The sequence below is a fragment of the Trachypithecus francoisi genome, unplaced genomic scaffold (assembly GCF_009764315.1).
Source record: "Trachypithecus francoisi isolate TF-2019V2 unplaced genomic scaffold, Tfra_2.0 Lachesis_group20, whole genome shotgun sequence".
In the NCBI taxonomy this organism is placed as follows: domain Eukaryota; kingdom Metazoa; phylum Chordata; class Mammalia; order Primates; family Cercopithecidae; genus Trachypithecus; species Trachypithecus francoisi.
This window is the reverse complement of record NW_022681466.1, coordinates 15,227,433-15,249,037: the sequence shown is the minus strand read 5'-3', so window position 1 is coordinate 15,249,037 and position 21,605 is coordinate 15,227,433. Positions and strand designations below refer to the sequence as shown.

At 52.2% G+C, this 21,605-nt stretch overlaps 1 protein-coding gene across 9 annotated transcripts in view; it reads left to right on the top strand.

The window, feature by feature from the left end:
* Nucleotides 1–20,296, top strand: part of NMT1 (N-myristoyltransferase 1) — a 49,957-nt gene extending 29,661 nt beyond the window's left edge. The window contains exons 4-13 of one of the 9 annotated variants that reach the window (XR_004430531.1): nt 5,112–5,230; nt 7,621–7,712; nt 8,557–8,673; nt 9,797–9,967; nt 10,816–10,924; nt 13,676–13,846; nt 14,433–14,600; nt 15,583–15,720; nt 16,896–17,222; nt 18,694–20,296. Coding sequence is in view for 6 of the 9 variants with exons in the window: in XM_033182697.1 (XP_033038588.1) it covers nt 5,112–5,230; nt 7,621–7,712; nt 8,557–8,673; nt 9,797–9,967; nt 10,816–10,924; nt 13,676–13,846; nt 14,433–14,600; nt 15,583–15,720; nt 16,896–16,916 (1,106 nt within the window). In the remaining 3 variants the exon portion in view is untranslated. Of the gene's footprint in view, nt 1–5,111; nt 5,231–7,620; nt 7,713–8,556; nt 8,674–9,796; nt 9,968–10,815; nt 10,925–13,675; nt 13,847–14,100; nt 14,172–14,432; nt 14,601–14,734; nt 15,721–16,895 lie in introns of those variants that run through there. The other 8 variants (XR_004430530.1, XR_004430529.1, XM_033182697.1 and 5 more) reach the window with 8 other exon arrangements.
* Nucleotides 20,297–21,605: the final 1,309 nt, after the last annotated feature.

Genomic DNA, 21,605 nt, shown 5'->3' with positions numbered 1-21,605 from the left:
TCAAGCAATCCTCCCACCTTAGCCTCCTGAGTAGCTGGGACTACAGGTGTCTGCCACCATGCCTGGATAATTTTTAAATTTTTTGTGGAGATAGGGTTTCACTATGTTGCCCAGGCTGGTCTCAAACTCTTAGGCTCAAGCTGTCCTCCTGTTTCAGCCTCCCAAAGTGCTGGGATTACAGGCGTGAGCCACTGCACCTGGCTGAGACCTGCAATTCTTTAGAAGCTTAAAATTATCCTAGGTTTGGCCGGGCGCGGTGGCTCAAGCCTGTAATCCCAGCACTTTGGGAGGCCGAGACAGGCGGATCACGAGGTCAGGAGATCGAGACCATCCTGGCTAACATGGTGAAACCCCGTCTCTACTAAAAACTACAAAAAATTAGCCGGGCGAGGTGGTGGGCGCCTGTAGTCCCAGCTACTCGGGAGGCTGAGGCAGGAGAATGGCGTGAACCTGGGAGGCGGAGCTTGCAGTGAGCTGAGATCTGGCCACTGCACTCCAGCCTGGGCGACAGAGAGAGACTCTGTCTCAAAAAAAAAAAAAATTATCCTAGGTTTTTTATTTTAAGCTTGGAAAGGCCTTCTTAGGCCGGGTGTGATGGCTCAGTGCCTGTAATCCCAGCACTTTGGGAGGCCAAAACAGGAGGATTGCTTGAGCCCAGCAGCCCAAGACCAGCCTGGACAACAGGGTAAGACCTCGTCTCTACAGAAAAATTTAAAAATTAGCCAGACAGGCCAGGCACGGTGGCTCAAGCCTGTAATCCCAGCACTTTGGGAGGCCAAAGCAGGAGGATTGCTTGAGCCCAGCAGCTCAAGACCAGCCTGGACAACAGGGTAAGACCTCGTCTCTACAGAAAAATTTAAAAATTAGCCAGACAGGCCGGGCACGGTGGCTCAAGCCTGTAATCCCAGCACTTTGGGAGGCCAAAGCAGGAGGATTGCTTGAGCCCAGCAGCTCAAGACCAGCCTGGACAACAGGGTAAGACCTCGTCTCTACAGAAAAATTTAAAAATTAGCCAGACAGGCCGGGCACGGTGGCTCAAGCCTGTAATCCCAGCACTTTGGGAGGCCGAGACGGGTGGATCACGAGGTCAGGAGATCGAGACCATCCTAGGTAACACGGTGAAATCCCGTCTACTAAAAAAAATACAAAAAACTAGCCGGACGAGGTGGCGGGCACCTGTAGTCCCAGCTACTTGGGAGGCTAAGGCAGGAGAATGGCGTAAAGTAAACCCAGGAGGCGGAGCTTGCAGAGGCTGAGATCCGGCCACTGCACTCCAGCCTGGGCGACAGAGCGAGACTCCGTCTCAAAAAAAAAAAAAAAAAAATTAGCCAGATATGGTAGCACATGCATGTGGTCCCAGTTTCTCAGGAGGCTGAGGTGGGAGGATCGTTGGAGTCCTGGAGGTCGAGGCTGGAGTGAACCATGATTGTGCCACTGCCCTCCAGCCTGGGTGACTGAGCGAGTCCCTGTCTCAAAGATTAAAAAATAAATAAATAAAAAGGAAAGGCCTTAGCAGAACTGTTTTAGTCTGTATAACAACTGTAGGAGCCCTCAGATGAACTTTTGATTCCCCCCTTCAGATCATGTCATTCTTTTTAAAGTCACCCCTTTCCCACTCATGTCAATGGAAGCAGTATCCTTTTCTGTCTTTGGTCAGTGGAATGCAGCGTGGCCACTCTGTTTTAAAAAGTAACTATCACAGGGGAGGATGTGCACTCACCTGGTTTCCATGGGTCCCAGAGGGAAGTTTCCCCTCTCTTTTCCCTCTCCCTGGTTTTTGTTTGGTTTAATGTTTTCATTAAAGCATCTCAGACATTCTCATTTCTCCGAAGTCCTTCACAATTGCATCGCATTGCTTAGTTTGGGGTCTTTGATGTTTGATGTCACAGAAAGAATTTTGGGGAAGAGTGTGCAGAAAGAAACCCATTGAAAGCTCAGGGTTTTCTTTAAAATTCCAGATTCTTTTAAAGCAAGTTCGAAGTGTCATCTTTAGTCATTTATTCGTTCATGTCGGCCTTGAGAGAATCGGCTGTATTCTTGCTGTGCTCTGCAGAGCAGCCTTCCACCCCTGCTCAGCAGGAGGTACTCAGAGGCCGTTGTAAGGGAGAGGGCAGGCTGCTCCCCACAGAGCAGGACAAGCAGAGGCCATGATGCTGGCACCAGACCAAGGACAGCACAGGAGCCTTGGGCTGCTTTTTGCCATCAAGGGTACTCCACAGTGGGAGTCTAGTAAAAGTGGCTGCTCCCTTCTCAGTGTTTCCGGTAGCTCTACTTTTTCACACCCACCCTGCCCCACATAGTCCACCTGCAGCCTAACTGACTCCTAATTATCCTTGAGGTCTTGCCTTTACATATTTTCTCTGAGAGGTCTTTCCTGACACACACAGACACAGGCCCCGTAGCACCCTGTACTTCATCCTTACTGGCCCTTGCCATGCCGGGTGGGACGTGCCTCCTTGCTCGTCTCTTTGGTGTCCATGATGGTGAGGACCTGTGTCTGTTTCATTCGCCAGCCCCTGCCACAGAACTGGCACATTCTAGGATTCAGTGAACACTTGGTGAAGGAGTGAGGGAATGGAAGTGCCTATTGCGTGTAGGACCTAGTAGCCAGCCTAAATGAGAAGATTTAGCCTTGAGGTTATTTTAGTACAGTAGGGAAGACCATCAGTATTCTTGGCCATGGAAATAATTAAAGGGGAAAAAAGGTTCTGAAGTGTATAGGGAAAGGTATAAATTCAATACAAGTTGGGAAATCAGCACCTAGATAAGACTAGAGGGTCTGGCCCTCAGCTTTGTAGGCTCAAAAATGTTTTTTTAATATACATAGCTGTCAGCTGGAAGCAGATTGACTTAAATTCACAAGAGCTACTTTATGAATAATCAAATGGTGGGTTTTGGCTGGGTGTGGTGGCTCATGCTATAATCCCAGCATTTTGGGAGGCCAAGGCAGGAGGATCACTTGAGTCTAGGAGTTCGAGACCAGCCTGGGCAACAGTAAGACCTCATCTCCCCTCTATGAAAAGTAAAATTGGCCGGGCGCGGTGGCTCAAGCCTGTAATCCCAGCACTTTGGGAGGCCGAGACGGGCGGATCACGAGGTCAGGAGATCGAGACCATCCTGGCTAATACGGTGAAACCCCGTCTCTACTACAAAATACAAAAAACTAGCCGGGCGACGCGGGCGCCTGTAGTCCCAGCTACTCGGGAGGCTGAGACAGGAGAATGGCGTGAACCCGGGAGGCGGAGCTTGCAGTGAGCTGAGAGCCGGCCACTGCACTCCAGTCTGGGCGGCAGAGCAAGACTCCGTCTCAAAAAAAAAAAAAAAAAAAAAAACAAACAAAAAAAAAGAAAAGTAAAATTAGCCAGGCGTGGTGGCGCATGCCTGTAGTCCCAACCCCTTGAGAGGCTGAGATGGGAGGATCATTGGGCCTAGGAGGTTGAGACTATAGTGAACCCAAGTTACGCCACTGCATTCCAGCCTGGGCAACAGCAAGACCCCGTCTCACCTGGTCATGAGCTTCCTGACCAGGGAAGAAAAATATGACCTCTCTCCCAAGCAAACCTGTTGGGAAGCCTGATTACCAATAGAGCAGGCTGCTTCCCTGCTGTGTCCCTGCACTTTCCAGATCCTGACCCTCAGCACGTGGATAATGACTCATTTATTTACTTTTTCCCCAGAAGATGGTATGTCTTGTGAGGACAGGGACTTGGTCCTTTTTCCTGCTGTACACTAGGGGCTGGCATGGTCACTGAGTCACTGGTGCATGGTTGGTGCTCAATGTGTCTGATGAGGGTGAGATGATCAGTGCTGGCGGTGGTGCCGTGCACTGTGGCCTTATGCAGCTCTTTCCACCACCCTTGCCCCACAGATTCATTCTGGGAAGGTCTAGAACTGCCTGTTACATGTTAGAATGAAATGTTTGGACTTTGGGAGGCCGGGGCGGGTGGATCACTTGAGGCCAGGGGTTTGAAACCAGCCTGGCCAACATGGTGAAACCTCATCTCTACTAAAAAAAAAACCTCCAAAATTAGCCGGCGCGGTGGCGGACACCTGCAATTCCAGCCACTCGGGAGGCTGAGGCAGGAGAATCTTTTGAACCGGGGAGGTAAAGGTTGCAGTGAGTCAAGATCGCACTGCTGCACTCCAACCTGGGCGATAGGATGAGGTTCTGTCTCAAAAAAAAAAAAAATTGGATCAAGAGTCTGAAAGTCAGTAAAAGCATGAATTGAGTGCCTAGTCTATACTGAGGCCTTTGCTAAGAACACTGTTACTGAGTTGGTCCCTTTTGAAGACGCTTGTTTTCCAAAATGCACTAAACATTGCATTCTTCCCAATGTAAACATGAGTGAGCCCACTGTAGAACCGAAATCATCCCAAGGGTGAAAATTCAGTGTGAATCTCTCAGCATTTGAGTCCGATGGAGCTCGGATAGGAATGAGGGCTGTGTCTTTGGAGCACTCCCGCAGAGGAGGGGCCTATGCTGCTCAGGGAGGGGATGTTGTGTCACGGTGACTTCCCGGCAGCACTGTGTAGACTTGGTGATTCAGCCCAAAGGCACTTGCAGGACTCTAAACACTGAGGGCCTGAGTTGGCAGGAGCAGTTAACTGGCTCACACTGCTGAAAGCCAAGGCTGGCAGGGCCACGATAGCCTGGCGCCTAGAAGCCATCATCTGGTTCAGAAATGGGCCCAGTACATTGTTGTTGCTGTTGACACAAAAGCAGCCTTGTTGTGACTCCTTACAAACCCATCCAGATTGATGGGCCTGGGCCAGGGCCCTGACAACACTCTTTACACCAACCAGGAGGCAGGAAGCCAAATGACTAAAGATAAATGTTTGTCATTCAGTGACCCAAGGGAGATTTAAATGGATTTCCCAAACACGAACCACCTTGGATCCCAGTGATTGTCCTGAGGTTTTGCCATGAATTGGCCCTCAGTTAGCGGCTAAGGGTAGCTGGAAAGACGGTTTGCAGTTGCCAAGCACAGAATGTTCTTCAGATGGAGGGCTCCTAGGGACAAGAGGAATTTGCTCTGGTTGAGTTTTGAGCTGAGCCATTTACTGCCCTGAGGGGGCAAAGGGTGAGGCTCACAGCTGTGTTCTTCTTTCAGGTGAAGTGGTGAACACCCATGGCCCCGTGGAGCCTGACAAGGACAATATCCGCCAGGAGCCCTACACCCTGCCCCAGGGCTTCACCTGGGATGCCTTGGACCTGGGCGACCGCGGTGTGGTGAGTGGGCCCTCAGAAGGTTACACCTGCGGGTAGGAGCCACTTTCACAGTAAGCCCTGCAATCTCACCGAGACCACGTCTCCTCGAGCCCTAGAGAGCTGAGCCAAGGAGGTCTGAACAGACCCCCTTCTGTAACTTCCTGGGGTATGGCCAAGACTCCACATAAATAGCTCTTAGCTTTTCTGGCAGGTTGAAAATTAACCTCTGTAGCTCTCCAACGTAGATACCTGTTTTTCATTTATTCTTTTTTGTTCATTCATTTATTTCCTTGTTTTCTTTCTAGTCTGTCTCCTGACTAGAGCAGCTGGGGCTGCTAAATGAGGCTCTGTCCTCCCCTTTCCACCCTGGCCACCCAGAGCCCCTTGTTTTGACCTGAGGGATTTATTTCCCTTGTAAAGAATGATGAAAATGTCACCAGGCAAATCCCACCACTTTGAGAGGCCGAGGCAGGTGGACCATGAGGTCAGAAGTTTGAGACCAGTCTGACCAACATAATAAAAGCCCGTCTCTACTAAAAATACAAAAAATTAGCCAGGTGTGGTGGTGCACGCCTGTAATCCCAGCTACTTGGGAGGCTGAGGCAGGAGAATCATGTGAACCTGGGAGGGGGAGGTTGCAGTGAACTGAGATCTCACCACTGCACTCCAGCCCAGGCGGCAGTGTGAGACTCTTTGTCTCCAAAAAAAAAAAAAAATTCTGTTGACATTTTCTTTTTTTTTTTTGAGACGGAGTCTCTCTCTGTTGCCTGGGCTGGAGTGGCAGTGGCATCATCTCAGCTCACTGCAGTCTCTGCCTCCTGGGTTCAAGCCATTCTCCTGCCTCAACCTTCCGAGTAGCTGGGATTACAGGTGAGTGCCACCATGCCCAGCTAATTTTTATATTTTTAGAAGAAGCGGTGTTTCACCATGTTGGCCAGGCTGGTTTCGAACTCCTGACCTCAGATGATCCTCCCGCCTCGGCCTCCCAAAATGCTGGGATTACAGGCATGAGCCACTGTGCCTGGCCTTTTATTTATTTATTTATTTTGAGACAGTCTGGTTCTATTGCCCACGCTGGAGTGCAGTGGCACGATCTTGGCTCACCCCAACCTCTGCCTGCCGGGTTCAAGCGATTCTCCTGCCTCAGCCTCCCGAGTAGCTGGGATTACAACCATCTGTCACCGTGCCTGGCTAATTTTTGTGTTTTTAGTAGAGACAGGGTTTCACTATGTTGACCAGTCTGGTCTCTAACTCTTGACCTCGTGATCTGCCCATCTGGGCCTCCCAAAGTGCTAGGATTACAGGCATGAGCCACCGCGCCCAGCCTTTTTTTTGTTTGTTTGTTTTTTTGAGGTGCAGTTTTGCTGTCTTTCAGGCTGGAGTGCAATGGTACCATCTCGGCTCATGCAACCTCCGCCTCCTGGGTTCAAGCAATTCTCCTGCCTCAGCCTCCACAGTGGCTGGGATTACAGGTGTCTGCCACCACACCCAGCTAATTTTTTTATTTCTTAGTAGAGATGGGGTTTCATCTCATTGGCCAGGCTGGTCTTGAACTTCTGACCTCAGGTGATCTGCCCACCTCAGCCTCCCAAAGTGCTGGGATTACAGGCTTGAGCCACCACACCCAGCCAACAGAATTTTTTAATACCAAAGTTAGGCCAGCAGATGGAGATAGCTGAGAAGGCAGAAAAAGGCCTTTGTGGCTAGGTGTGGCTCACACCTATAATCCCAACAATTTGGGAGTCTAAGGTGGGAAGATCGCTTGAGCCCAGGAGTTCAGAATCAATCAGCCTGGTCCATATAGTGAGACTGCCCCCCTACAAAAGAAAAAATAATAATAGTTAGCCTGGCATTGTAGTATGCACCAGTAGTCTCAGCTACCCAGGAGGCTAAAGTAGGAGGGTCGCCTGAACCCAGGAGTTGGAGGCTGCAGTGAGCCATGATCACACCAATGCACTCCAGCCTGAGTAACAGTGAGACCATATCTCGAAAAGAAAGGAAAAAAAGGCCTTTGTTTGAGCCAGATGGTAAAAATCAGACAAGATGGGAAATAGCAGTGACTCTCTGTGGAGTAATTTCTTGACTAGCTTTGAGAGTCATCCCTGCACAGCACTTCACAGAAGTCGAGACCAGTGGCTCTCCCTTGTTGATGGCGCAGAATGATGAAGTGGTTGGTTAGTGAGGTGGCATTCTCGGTCTGCCACTCTGCTACGTGATGGCTCCGTTTTCTACTCTAACTAGGGTGCTTGCTCCAAGAGTTCCGGCCATGCCAGGGGCAGAGGGATTTGTGAGACTCCGCGTCGTTTTTGCTGGTTTGCTTCATCCTTCTGAAAAGCCTAGAGCCCCGGGGTATTGGAGTTGGTCTCCTTCCTGGCAGAATACCTCCAAGTGAGCTGCTTATTTCTTTACAGCTGAAAGAACTATACACCCTCCTGAATGAGAACTATGTGGAAGATGATGACAACATGTTCCGGTTTGATTATTCCCCAGAGTTTCTTTTGTGGTAAGTTGTAGGGGCTTTCTTGAGGTTCTTGAGGGCAAGGTGTAGAGCAGAACCACCACAGGACACCAGAGTTTTCATCCCTGCCAGGGGCCAACCTTTGAATGGCAAATTAGTGTGTCATTTTTGAGTTCCTGCATCTGAAGGAGACTTGCTTTCACTGGCGCTTAGAATTGCAACCTTGTTTAAGACAATTGACTGGGTGAGGGAGACCTTCGTAGAGTTGGTACCCAGGGAAGAGGTATGCATTGTCTGGTGACTTTATGTAAGAAAGGAAGGCGCCTGAGACCTACTAAGACTGAAAGAAAAGAAGGCACATTTTCTATCTAGTTCCTGAGCATGCTCAGTTGTATAGCCTTGCCTGGCTGAGCCATCCACCTGCCCAGTCCACGTTTAATATCCAGGAAGAGAGAGGCATGTGCCGAAATAGAGAGGGACTACCTGAAAGGGAAGGAAGAATTTATACCAGAAGGAGGGAGACGGGAGACCAGAGCTCCAGGGTTGCCACAATCAGCTCTCAACCATGGGACCCACCGTCCTCTGAACCAAAGATACCAGTCCCTTGGTTCAAGCTGTCAAAATGAACACACAGAAATTGGATCAGGCATGAAATCCTCAGTATGATAACCTTGGGTTGGATGAGTAACTAGGCCCAGTGGGATGAGTAGCCAGAAATGGTGATGGCTCGATTCCGTGTGTCCAGGAGGGCTTGGCCCTAAAGAGAATTCAGCTATTAACCCCCAGGGAGGTGGTAGCACCAGGTCAAAACCAAATTTGGCTGTGGAACCCAAACAGCTTGTCCAGCCTGCCGGCAAGCAGCACAACAACCCCAGCCTCTCTTTTCCAGGGCTCTCCGGCCACCCGGCTGGCTCCCCCAGTGGCACTGCGGGGTTCGAGTGGTCTCAAGTCGGAAATTGGTTGGGTTCATTAGCGCCATCCCAGCAAACATCCATATCTATGACACGTAAGCACCAGCACCTACCTCCAACCCCCACAACACCGCCATCCTGCTTGGTCTGGGAGGGAGGAGAAAAAGGCTGAACAATGTGCCCCATGAAAGAAAGAGGGACAGTCTCAAGAAGGGAGGACGCCCAGCTGCTGGGACTGCAGATTCATCATAGGAACCCCCTGTTCTGCTCAGAGTCCCAGCTGGCTCCCTTGTTTGTGGCCCGGGTTGGAAGGAGCCCAGCCTGAGAGCTGGTGTGGCTGCTCGGCAGGGGCTTGTTTTTATTATTTTTTAAATTTTATAGAGGCAAGGTCTTGCTGTGTTGCCCACGCTGGTCTCAAACTCCTGAGCTCAAGTGATCCATTCACCTCTGTCTCCCAAGAGTGCTGGGATTATAGGCGTGAACCACCGTGCCTGGCCAGAGGCTTTTTTTAGTCTCACTGTGTTGCCCAGGCTGGAGTGCAGTGGTGCAATCTTGGTTCACTGCAACCTCCACCTCCAGGATTCAAACAATTCTCCTGCCTCAGCCTTCCAAGTAGCTGGGATTACAGGCATGCACCACCATACCTGGCTAATCAGAGGCTCATTTTTGAATGCTTGTACCAGTCACACATGGAAACACTTGAACAGCAGCAGAAATGAGCCAGAGCCAGTGTGACCCAGATTCAGATAGTCCTTGGGGCCTGTGATCTCTGCTCTTCATTTTCCCTGGAAGTGTCCAAACCATCTGCCTGCCACAGTCTTCAGGGCTTATCAGCTGTGTTATTGAGGGAATCAGAACCTTGAAACCCTAGAATTGCCTTGACCTGCCCCATGGGTTCCCTGTGCTGCTTCCCTGCATGCTAACGGTGGGATTCCCCAGCCGACTCCTAGGGATTCATCAGGGAGATGCTGGTGGTGCCTTCAAATAAAGGTGTTTGCTTGAGTCCCACCTTCCTTTGGAAATAGACTCTGTTGAAGTGAGGCAGGCTCCTGGCCTGGTGGAGCGTGGTGGGGAGTTCCAGTACTGAGTGCAGGTGGCAGCTAAAAGTACACCTGTGCTGCAGACCTGGTCCTTCCAGGTGTGGCTGCATGTGCTTGAGGGGATTACCATTCCCTTCCCTGTTAAAAACCTTGTCACCTGGATGTTTCCCCCTCTTAGAGAGAAGAAGATGGTGGAGATCAACTTCCTTTGTGTCCACAAGAAGCTGCGCTCCAAGAGGGTGGCTCCAGTCCTGATCCGTGAGATTACCAGGCGGGTTCACCTGGAGGGCATCTTCCAAGCTGTTTACACTGCCGGGGTGGTACTACCAAAGCCCGTTGGCACCTGCAGGTAAAACTGTCTTCCTGTAAGTCCTTTAAAATACTGGTGTCTGCACTCTAGTTGAGGAGCATGGGCCACTGTGAGTTACAACTCCGCCTTTAGCATCCCACCTCTGGAGTATCTGGTAAGGCGGGCACCTGGTGCCTGCAGGAGCCAGATCGGGAGTGTGGAGAGGGCAGGAGGGTTGTAGGGATGGCAGACTGGCAAGTCTGTCCCTGCCTTGTCTGGAGGGCTCTTGGTGTCTGCTGGCTGCTGCTTTTGGAGATGGTGGGGGCGGTACTGGTGGTTTTTGTTTGTTTTTAGGGATGAGCTCACATCTGGATTTTTATGGGAAATGTCCTAAAATGTTAAATGGTTGGCTCAATTTGTTTTGAATATTGTGTGCACCAAATAGAGCAAGTCTGCTATGTGATCTAAGGGCAACCTCTGCCTTAGAAAGTTGTTTGAAACAATTGAATAATCTCTCCCTAGAGAACTTTAAAAGTAAAAACACCAGGTGTGAAGGCAGAAGAGGAGGAGGGAGGAGGGTGAGTGCCTCTGCCATCATCTTCTGGGCATGACTACAGCCCTTTTCCGTTGACTTGATTCTAGGAGTGAGGATTGCTCTCCCCAGACAACCGCTGTAACAAAGGAATAGTTTTGGAAATTCAGCAAGAAAAATAGGGAGAAAGAAGATCTAGGAGGAGCTTTGGCAGCACTGACTGGGGGGAGGCTGGAGAGCAGTGTGACACCACTGGCTCCGGAGGCACCTGATGTGTCTCTCACGCCACCTGCTGGCCAGCTGGGGTCTCCCTGCCATTGTCCTTGTAATAGGGATTGGCCAGAACCCTGAGGACAGGACATTTGTGTCCCCACAGGTATTGGCATCGGTCCCTAAACCCACGGAAGCTGATTGAAGTGAAGTTCTCCCACCTGAGCAGAAATATGACCATGCAACGCACCATGAAGCTCTACCGACTGCCAGAGGCCAGTGGTGCCCCGGGTGGTGGACAGAGAGAGGGCAAGGAGAGCCTGGCTGTCAGCAGGAGAGAAGGGCTCTGGGTGGAGAGGGGGCTTTCTCCTACCAGAAAAGTGAACCAGCCCATAGTCTTCAGATTTCCTGGACTTTCTATTTCTGTTATCTGCAGCAGGATTTTATTTTAGTTTAACTTTCTCAGTTCCTCTGAGCCTGTGCCTGGACTAGCTTCTCTGCCATCTGTTGAAAGGCTCAGAGAACACCTATTGCCTGTAATTTTAGCCTAAGTAAAGCTTAAATAGAATGATGAATCCACTTAGTGAACCTTCATACACATGGCAGTGTGTTCCAAAGCCCAGCGCAGATGCACTCGAGGGTCTGTGGCACCCCTCTGCCGGGCCAGGTGAGGGGTGACCTGAGCTTGTGAAGGAAGCCCTGATTTCTAATCCCAATTTCCCTACCCAGATTTGGCGCTGAAGGACTGGGCAGCTTTAAAGTGAGCTGCTTTTCTATTCTGGGTCTCAGTTTTCCTAGTTTCCCAAAGAAACAAATGCTCCACCTGTGGCTGGCTTCAGGTGGGGATTCTTTTCTGGTTTTGGTTTTGTGTGAGGCAGGGCCTCACTCTGTTGCCTTGACCTCCCAGACTCAAGTGATCCTCCCGCCTCAGCCTCCCAAGTAGCTGGGACTACAGGCGTGCACCACCATGCCCAGCTAATTTTTGTTTTTATAGAAACGGGGTTTTGCTGCTGGGCACAGTGGCTCACGCCTGTAATCCCAGCACTTTGAGAGGCTGAGGTGGGCAGATTACAAGGTCAGGAGATCGAGACCATCTGGCTAACACAGTGAAACCCCATCTCTAGTAAAAATACAAAAAATTAGCTGGTCATGGGATGGCGGGCGCCTGTAGTCCCAGCTACTCAGGAGGCTGAGGCAGGAGAATGGCATGAACCCAGGTGGTGGAGCTTGCAGTGAGCCGAGAACGTGCCACTGCGCTCCAGCCTAGGCGACAGAGCAGGATTCCGTCTCAAAACAAAACAAAAAAAGAAACAGGGTTTTGCCATGTTGCCCAGGCTCATCTGAACTCCTGGGCTCAAGTGATCCACCCACCTCCAGCCTCTCAAAGTGCTGGGATTCCAGGCGTGAGCCACCTTGCCCATCCCAGTAGGGATTCTTAAAATCCCTTCTCAGGCTGGGCGGTGGCTCACGCCTGGAATCCCAGCACCTTGGGAGGCCAAGGCGGGCAGATCATGAGGTCAAGAGATTCACTGCCAACATGGTAAAACCCTGTCTCTACTAAAAACAAAAAGTAGCTGGGTGTGGTACGTGCCTGTAGTCCCAGCTACTTGGGAGGCTGAGGCAGGAGAATCACTTGCACCTGGGAGGCAGAGGTTGCAGTGAGCCGAGATCGCGCCACTGCACTCCAGCCTGGCGACAGAGCAAGACTCCGTCTCAAAAAAAAAAAAAAAAAAGAAAATTCCTTTTTTTTTCTCGGAGTGCTTCTGGTTGGCTGTCAGTCCACACAGTTACTGAGTTCCTGCTGACGTGAGGGCTGCCTGCCTGGACTTCTCAGCCTCTAAACAAGATTGATCACTCTGAAATCAGGCTAATCCACCAGCGGATTGAGGTCATTAGTGTCCCACCTTGAGAGACTGCTGCAGTCCTGTTAGACACTGCCAAAAGCACAGGTTTGGGGGACTGTGGTATGTGTCTTCTTCCTTCTGTTCTCATGACAAATCTGCCCTGCCTTCTAGGCCGGTGGGCAGGCAGGCAGAGAGCATTCTTATAGTGCTGCAGCAGCGAGAAGACTGTGTCACCCATATCGGGGTGGAAACCCCAGCATGGCTGTGTTTTCAGTCCAGGATTTGAGGCATCATTATGGGAGCTGCCATGTAGAATGAGGTCAGTGAGTGTTCCCTAGAGAGACGAGGATTTAGCAAGGAATTTTAGAGGCTGGAGGTTCTAGAACTGAAGTTTTAAAAGCAATTCCTGCACTGGGAAGTATTGTGTCAGGCACTGACTGAGGCCTGTAAACTGTGACACCACCCTGTTTGCAGATTGCCCCAAGCCCACCTTTGTGTATCTGAGCCTCTGGGGATGTTCTACCAGCCCGGTGTTTGCTCCACAGCATCATATGGTTTCATTCCTCTGAAGCATTTTTCTAGCAAAAGCAGCTGCCGGGTGGGACGCTGACTGGGGATGAAATCCTGGGAGTGTGCTGCTTTTCTTCTGCATTTAACTTGCAGCCATGGCTCTCTGAGAAGTAGTGGTGTCACAGTGTCTGGGCGGGCAAACCCTGGCTAGGCCCTGGGGTCTATGAAGTGCTCTAAGTCTAGCAGAGAGAGAGCAGTGAGTATGGGATGGCATCAGTCACAGTTCAGTGAGAAGCTTGTGAGGACCGCTGGGCCGCATGGGCAGAAAGTACAGCTAGAAAGGCCAGCCTGGCCCAAGGGTAGAAAGTCTTGTGCTCTGGGGCGGGGAGTTTGAAACAAGGGTGGAGCATGAAGGGTTGTGTTTTCTTAGGAAGTCAGTCTGGGGCCATATGGCTGATTGATGGATGCAGCAGCCTGAGTCTGCCTGGACTAGGAGGGAAAGGGCCAGAAGATATGGAAGAGGCAGGCCCTGTGCCTGAGGAGAGATGCACGGGGGTGCAGGGAACCTCCAAATGACCAGGGATTCTCTCTTGAGGGCCTGATCTATCCTCACCATGGATAGACCCAGGGTGATCAGCTCATCTCACTCCATCTCTTCTGTCTTGCTTCCAGACTCCCAAGACAGCTGGGCTGCGACCAATGGAAACAAAGGACATTCCAGTAGTGCACCAGCTCCTCACCAGGTACTTGAAGCAATTTCACCTTACACCCGTCATGAGCCAGGAGGAGGTGGAGCACTGGTTCTACCCCCAGGAGAATATAATCGACACTTTCGTGGTGGAGGTGAGTCAGGGAGTGGTGTTCCAGGCCTCTAATGGGTTCCCAGAGAGGCACCCCCCTGAGTGGCCGGGTTCCCAGGGCTTGAGTGTTGGCACCCTAGACTTCCTTGACCATCCGTGTTTGGTCCTCCCTAAAAACAAGGAGTTGGTGTGCTTGAATTTGCTGAAAAGATACCTTTGGATCTGGCTTGAGCCCTTCTCCCCCTCTGCCCCACTTTGATAACACAGAGTAGAACTGAGCCCCGCTTAATCCTTCAGGAAAGCCTGCAATTCCCTGCCTGTCCCAACTTAACCCAGTGCTGACCAGACATAGGAGACACAGTCTGGGGGTATGTGAACTGCAAGAAGAGGTCCCTGGTGGTGCCCCTGCTGGGAAAGAGGTTTGGCAGTTTCATTCTACGATCATGGCTCTGTCCTCAAGTGCCCTGAGCCAACGTCCCTCCTCCTCCCCACGTGTCCTGTTGCAGTTTCCACCTGTTTATCTAGAGGGGCAGAGCTGCCTGAAGGCAGAGCGAAAGAAAACGTTTTGTTCCTGGGCCACAGTGCCACTGTGCATGCTTGACATTGCCTCTTTATTGCCTTCCCTTCAGAACTCAAATGGAGAGGTGACGGATTTCCTGAGCTTTTATACGCTGCCCTCCACCATCATGAACCATCCAACCCACAAGAGTCTCAAAGCTGCTTATTCTTTCTACAATGTTCACACCCAGACCCCTCTTCTAGACCTCATGAGCGACGCCCTTGTCCTCGCCAAAATGGTGAGGAGCAGACCAGGGGCTCTCTGGAGATGTGTGGGGAAGGGGCAGTGGAGCCATGGTGAGCACAGCTCCCAGGACGCAGCCTCCCATGGGCTAGGAGGCTCCGAGTCCTCCTCACCTCCTGTTCTGCTTAGGCAGGGTTCCTGCAGTTTTTAGCCAGAAACTCAAAACTCGGAAGGAGCAAGGAGCATCCGAAGTGAAGGCATTGAACTCCTCCTGATTCATTTCAGTGAGTTTCGTTCTCACAGGAGGCGCCACCAAGGAGCCTGAATAGCCAGGCCTGCCCTGGGAGGACACGGGTTCTCCTCACAGCTTTCCCAGCGTGGGAAAGGGGTGATTGCTCTCTGTCGTGGTGAGTCATCGGAGTGTCTGACTGCCAGCAGCGGGTGGAGAGCCCGTCGGTCAGTGCTTCGCTGTGGGTTCTGGTGACCTCCTGCACCCAGCCCAGCCTGCTGTGGGCAAGCTGGTCCCTGCCCTGTGAGAGCTTCTGCTCCAGTTGGTGAGGTTTAGGAAGCATCTTCACAGTCTCCAAGCGACACAGCAGGTGTCATACAACATGAGGTGCACTGAGGGCCTGAGAGTTGGGGTCTGCATGGAGTAAGGAAGCAACACAAACCCCAGGTAGCTGATGGGAGCCAGCTTCTGAGAGGAGGGGCTCAGGGCTTGGACTCCAGAGAGGACTGTGGAAATGACTAGAGTTTCAGGGAGGCATAACCAGGAATAGCAAGAGCCCCAGTCTGGACACTGAGTACCTATGTGTATACTCAGAGGGAGACTGGGCAGAGGCCAGGCTGGAGGGGGCGCCCAGAGTGTCCTGAGAACGCCTGGAGAGCGGGGATTAATGCGGAAGCAGCAGAGCTTCTGAGGGAACCTTGTTCTTGTGGCTGCCCACAGGACAGCTTTGAAATGGCAGCAAAGGGTTAGGAAGGAGGCCATCCCCACCTGTCCTCACCTGTTCTTGTTTCTCCGTGCTGCTTTGCAGAAAGGGTTTGATGTGTTCAATGCACTGGATCTCATGGAGAACAAAACCTTCCTGGAGAAGCTCAAGTTTGGCATAGGGGACGGCAACCTGCAGTATTACCTTTACAATTGGAAATGCCCCAGCATGGGGGCAGAGAAGGTGGGCAGCACGCAGCCAGAGTCCAGGCTGCCCGACCCAGGGAATCAGTATCTCCAGCAGAAACCAGGCCATGGGTTGGGGAGACAGCTACAGTCTGGGTCCTTGTTACCTGGAGTTGAGCCTTTGAAAATGCCCTCCCTCCCTTTCTGGCTAACACTGTGAAACCCCTTCTCTACTGCAAAAAAAAAAGAAAAAAAATTAGCCAGGCGTGGTGGCGGGCACCTGTAGTCCTAGCTACTCAGGAGACTGAGGCAGGAGAATGGCATTAACCTGGGAGGCAGAGCTTGCAGTGAGCCGAGATCGTGCCACTGCACTCCAGCCTGGGCGACAGAGAGAGACTCCGTCTCAGAAAAAAAGAAAAGAAAATGCTCTCCCTCTGCCCTCTGCTGGCCAGACCAGCAGGTCAGCGTTCCCCTCTCAGCAACTAGTGTGAGGATGGCAGAGGGGACAGAGCCACACAGGAGCAGGAAAGTCATCTCCAGTGAGGGCTTCCCACCTGAGGGAACCGTGGAAGTTGAGTTGCCCACGGTTTGCCAGGAGGGTAGGGCTGCAGGATCTCTGAGGAGATTTCCTCTCCTGAGCTGCTGCCCTCTTCCTGGCATGACACTTTCTTTTTTTTTTTTGAGACGGAGTCTTGCTCTGTTGCCTGGGCTAGAGTGCAGTGGCCGGATCTCAGCTCACTGCAAGCTCCGCCTCCCGGGTTTACGCCATTCTTCTGCCTCAGCCTCTGGAGTAGCTGGGACTACAGGCGCCCGCCACCTCGCCCAGCTAGTTTTTTTGTATTTTTAGTAGAGACAGGGTTTCACTGTGTTAGCCAGGATGGTCTCGATCTCCTGACCTCGTGATCCGCCCGTCTCGGCCTCCCAAAGTGCTGGGATTATAGGCTTGAACCACCGCGCCCGGCCAGCATGACACTTTCTTAGCCCTTCCTCCCCCAGCGCCACAGGGGACATGGGGGTGAGCTGGAGCGTGGACCACTTTTCCCTGGGAGGTCTGATGGACATGTGAACCCTGGTGTGGAGGTTGAGCATGGGGCCAGCTGGGTGTGAGTCTGCTCCCACAGCACAGGCGGTGGACCCCGGGCCCAGCCAGTCGGAACGTCGGGGATGGGGGGTGTGGGAGAGTCTTTGGACCACTGTCGACTCAGCTCTGCCTCTCCCTGTTGGCTCTCCTAGGTTGGACTGGTGTTACAATAACCAGTCACCAGTGAGATTCTGGATAAAGCCACTGAAAATTCGAACCAGGAAATGGAACCCCACCACTGTTGGTCCAGTTTTCACACACGTGAGAATCCCTGGCAAAGGGAGCAGAACTGAACCGGCTTTACCAAACCGCCAGCGAACTTGACAATTGTATTGCGATGGCGTGGGCTGCGTGATGTCACCTCCGGTCGTGTCTCTGGTCTCCGTGTTTTCCAGTTAATTACATCTTCATGCAGCCGTCATCAAGGGAATGTAACTGCTGAAAACTAGCTCGTGATTGGCATATAATGGAGTTAACGGGTGAATAATAAAAGTATATATATATATTATATATATAAAAATATTTTAAATATCTTTCATGTTCCAAATGTGCAAGGATGTTTGGTCTTTAATGAAAAGCTGAATCCAGATCATTCCTCAGAATGAGGACCCGAGGACAGTGGCAGACAGACACGTTGGCACAGTCATGGTTTCCTCCAGAGGAGACATTGACTTATCTTGGGGAAAAAGAGGATCTGGAGAACCTCATCCAGTTCCCCTTCTGAATCAGCTGGGATGACTGGCTTTGAGAAGGAAGGGAAGGTGGAACAGGCTCAGATCTCACTGGATGGCACGTGGAGCTCTTGGCTGGGGCTGACCCTGGGCAGGGACTTTCCTGCAGGGCCAGACCTGCCTGCATTTTGAGACACAGCAATGGGATGGTCCGCAGAAGCAGACCTCATTGATCGAGTCCCTTCTTCCATCCCCTTGACCTGCTCCCTGTAGGAAGTAATCCTGCCAACTGATTCAAAAGGGCTCTTTAGCCAGCTGTTGCCAACCTTATAGGGATGACTCCCCTGTGAGATTTTGCTTTTCCACTGCCTGGGATGACTGGCAGTTTGAAGAGGCCCTTGGACCTCCTTGTAGCATCAGGGACCTTTGGAGACCATATCAGTGTAAACCCTGCTTAGCTCATCTTAGAGCAAAGAGCCAGCACCCTGATGTCCCCAGGGTGTCTGGGCAGGAGTGGCATGGGGTCAATACCCAGACCCCTTCAGCCACTAGCCCCTGGCCTGTGCCTTCCAACCCATTAGCCATTTCTTGTTTCCAAGATACAGCCTGCAAGTGGCAGCAAGAAGTGGTGAGTAGAGGCAGATCTGGACTTGGCAACAGAAATGGTTTCCCATCACCATTGTCTGAGTCTGACTTTTGCTGATGCTGTTTTGTGGATTTTTATGGTAGTGATGGTTGTTGATACTGCCAGTTTCCCAAAAAATAATCAAGCCTCTGGCCGCATGTCTGTCGATGTAGGCATTCTTGAGTGGTGTTCAGCCACGTGGCCTGGGCAGAATTGGGCTGTGGAATTGTCAGGAACCCACTTCCAGGCTTGGATGTAATTTTTGCTCTAGAGAGAAGCAAGTGGTGGGGAGGAGGTAGCATGACGTGTGGCGTGTGGGGTTTCCTTGCTGCCGTCACCTCTCCGCTCATACGGGAATGAAGCCTTAGCCAGGAGGCCAGGCTCAGCCCTGTGCCACTCACCGACGCCACGCTCTGCAGGCCAGCAGGGGCTTGTTTCAGGCTGTGGGTTTTGTTGTGGTTTGTCAGAGGCTAATTCTGCAGAGTTGCCAAAACCAGGAGACATTGTATGCTTGGGATGGGGGCCGTGCCACCTGTGGGGATGCTGCCGGCTCTGCAGATTGCTGCTGGAGCCAGCAACTTCACTAAGGTGGATTTTCGTCAGAGGCCTGCAGGGGCCTCCCTTTTCCCATTGTTCCTGTGCTGCAAACTGTAGGCCCCAGCAATCGTGACTGACGTTTGACTCCTTGACTCCGAGAAACCAAGACCAAAGAAGCTGCTGTTCTTAGCAAGATGCGCACTGCATTCTGCAGACGGGAGGAGTCGGAGAGGCAGGGGGCTTGCTTTGCAGCCTCACAGACAACAGTTGCACAGCACCTCAAGCCCCAGAGTGACTCACCCTGTCCAGACCTTTGAGGATATCAAAGAATAAAGTGCACAAGTCTTTCCTACGTTGGGGGAACCTGGAACTTGGAAAGGCTTCCTGTCCTAGTCTTGGTCTGTTCTGGGCCAGGTCCCAGCTTGAGCTGCCTCTGAGATTTGGGCTGTGTGGATCTCTGGAGTGAGCTCTGTTTCGGTTGACCCAGGTCATGGAATGGAAACGGTGAGGCCCCAGTGGCTGTTCTGGAAGAAACAGATCTCCTGGCAAAGGCCCAGGCATCTCCCTCACTGAAACCAGGTTCCCTGCTCCTTGGACTCTGCTTTATCTCACGGTGAGAACCCTGCCCAGGTGTGCAGGGGATGGCTTGGGGGCTGCTTGCTGCTCGTCTGATTTTTGTCCCAATAGTCCCTGCGTTCTTCATTCAAACCCTTCTGGGACTTCAGGTCCGAGAGCACCATCCTGGGGGTCAGGGCCTCCCCACAGGAGCCCTGCAGTGTGGTGGCGTCATGGCTGGCGTGAACCCAGCAAAGGAAGGACCCTGAGGCCTTCACGCTAACCGTCCTTGGGCAGCCGCTGTTGGAAGGCCTCCCTGGGCCTGGCCCCGCCCTCTGCCACCCAGTCCCCCAGCTGCCATGTTTCAAAGACCACCTTTACCTCCTGCCTTTGGATTGACTGCATTTGACCACGGACCCCAGTCTGTGTAGGAAGAGAGCTGAGTAGGAGGCCTCCGCTCCGGATCGAGGTCTGTATAGGGCTCGTTTCCCCACACATGCCTATTTCTGAAGAGGCTCCTGTCTTATTTGAAGGGCCCACACCCAGCTACTTTAACATCAGGTTTATGGAAAATGTCAGGCCTTCCCCACAACTCCCATATAACTGGTATCACTCCCCTACTTGCTGGCTCTCGGAAGCCCAGGGGAGTCCCTGTGGTCCTGAATTCTGTCCCCAGAGATGACCAGCATTTAACCAACCTAAGGGCCCAAAGGCCTTGGACAGCTGCATGGAGCTGTGGTCTGGGAGAGGGAGGGGCACCAGATGCTAGGTCAGGGGAGGGGGCAGGAGTGTCCCTCCCGTCAGTGCCTACCCACCTGTGAGGCAGCCTTCTGACGGCCTGGCCCACCTTCCCCAGAACCAGGGGAGGCCTGAGGCTTCAGTTTTGCTCTGCTGCAAAATGAAGGCAGGCCCACAAGCCGACTGCACCTAGGGAGGCTGTTTAGGACAAATTTCATTCCATTAAATTAAAAAATACTGACCGGCTGGCAGGCAGGTGCCACATCTGGGAACAGGGATGGGGGAGCTTCACCTTTTTGTCGTGGCTTTTCACTGGGCTGTGGTGGGGGGGGCATCCATTCCCAGGGTAGGGGAGGAAATACCAAATGCATTGTTGTTCTGCTCAATACATCTCACTTGTTTCTAATAAAGAAAGCAGCTGAACAAACCCTTTTGTCCTCCTGGTATTCCTGGTCAGCAGGTGACAGTGGAAGAAACGGAGTGCTGAGGCCTAGGCTGGAGCCAGGATGACAGGGCTTGGCCACAGAGGCCCTCAAGCCCACAGCATCAGGCCAGCTTCCAAAGGCCTTCCTTTAAGGCTGCCCTTCTTCCAGGGCAAAGTTGGTGTTGTCAGACCTTTCCCACCCGCCAGAGACGAGCTGGTATTGACCCAGGTTCACTCCAAGTTAGAGCAGCAGCTGGGCTCTCAGCCAGCACCTGAGCACCTCAGTGCAGGAGCCGGCCCAGGCTTCCCCAGCTGAGCACAGAGCAGCCCCCTTGGTCCAGGTCAGCAGTGGCTCCTCTGGTGGAGGTGCAGGCCCCGCACCTTCCCACTATGCCCAGGTGTCATGTCTCTCCTTCGCCATTGGCCAGGTGGTTCTTTGAGTCACTAAGGGTGCATTTTAACATGGCAAGTTGCTGGGCCCCAGGAGCTGTGTTTAAGACTTCCCATTCCCCTGTTCTCATCCTCTGGAACTTACCCTTTCCCTGACACCCTGACCCTTTCAGGTCCATGGCTGGTGCCTCCAAGCCCCTTTCCAGGGAAGCTGACAAGACACAGGACCTGCATGACCCCTCTAAAGCCCCCCAACCCTCCTGTCCCAAACCAAGTCACTCAGGCTCCTACGGCCCACGCCTTCTTTCCTGCTCTTAGCTTTGGACTGAGAGAACATAGCCCTATGTGTGGTTTCCACCCATGGGCCTCTGGGTTAAAAAGCTGTGATTTTGGGCCGGGCGCAGTGGCTCATGCCTGTAATCCCAGCACTTTGGGAGGCCGAAGCAGACGGATCACAAGGTCAGGAGATCGAGACCATCCTGGCTAACACGGTGAAACCCTGTCTCTACTAAAAATACAAAAAATTACCCGGGCATGGTGGCGGGCACCTGTAGTCCCAGCTACTCAGGAGGCTGAGGCAGGAGAATGGTGTGAACCTGGGAAGCGGAGCTTAGAGTGAGCCGAGATTTGCACCACGGCACTCCAGCCTGGGCGACAGAGTGAGACTCCGTCTCAAAAAAAAAAAAAAAAAAAGCTGTGATTTCTCCCGCACTTCCACTTCCCAGTTCACTTCCTTAAAGACTCTTGCCCTTTTGGCAGGTCAAGGCGGGCGGATCACCTGAGGTCAGGAGTTCGAGACCAGCCTGGCCAACATGGTGAAACCCTGTCTCTACTAAAAATAGAAAAATTAGCCGGGTGTGGTGGTGCGTGCCTGTAATCCCAGCTACTGGAGAGGCTGAGGCAGGAGAATCGCTTGAACCCA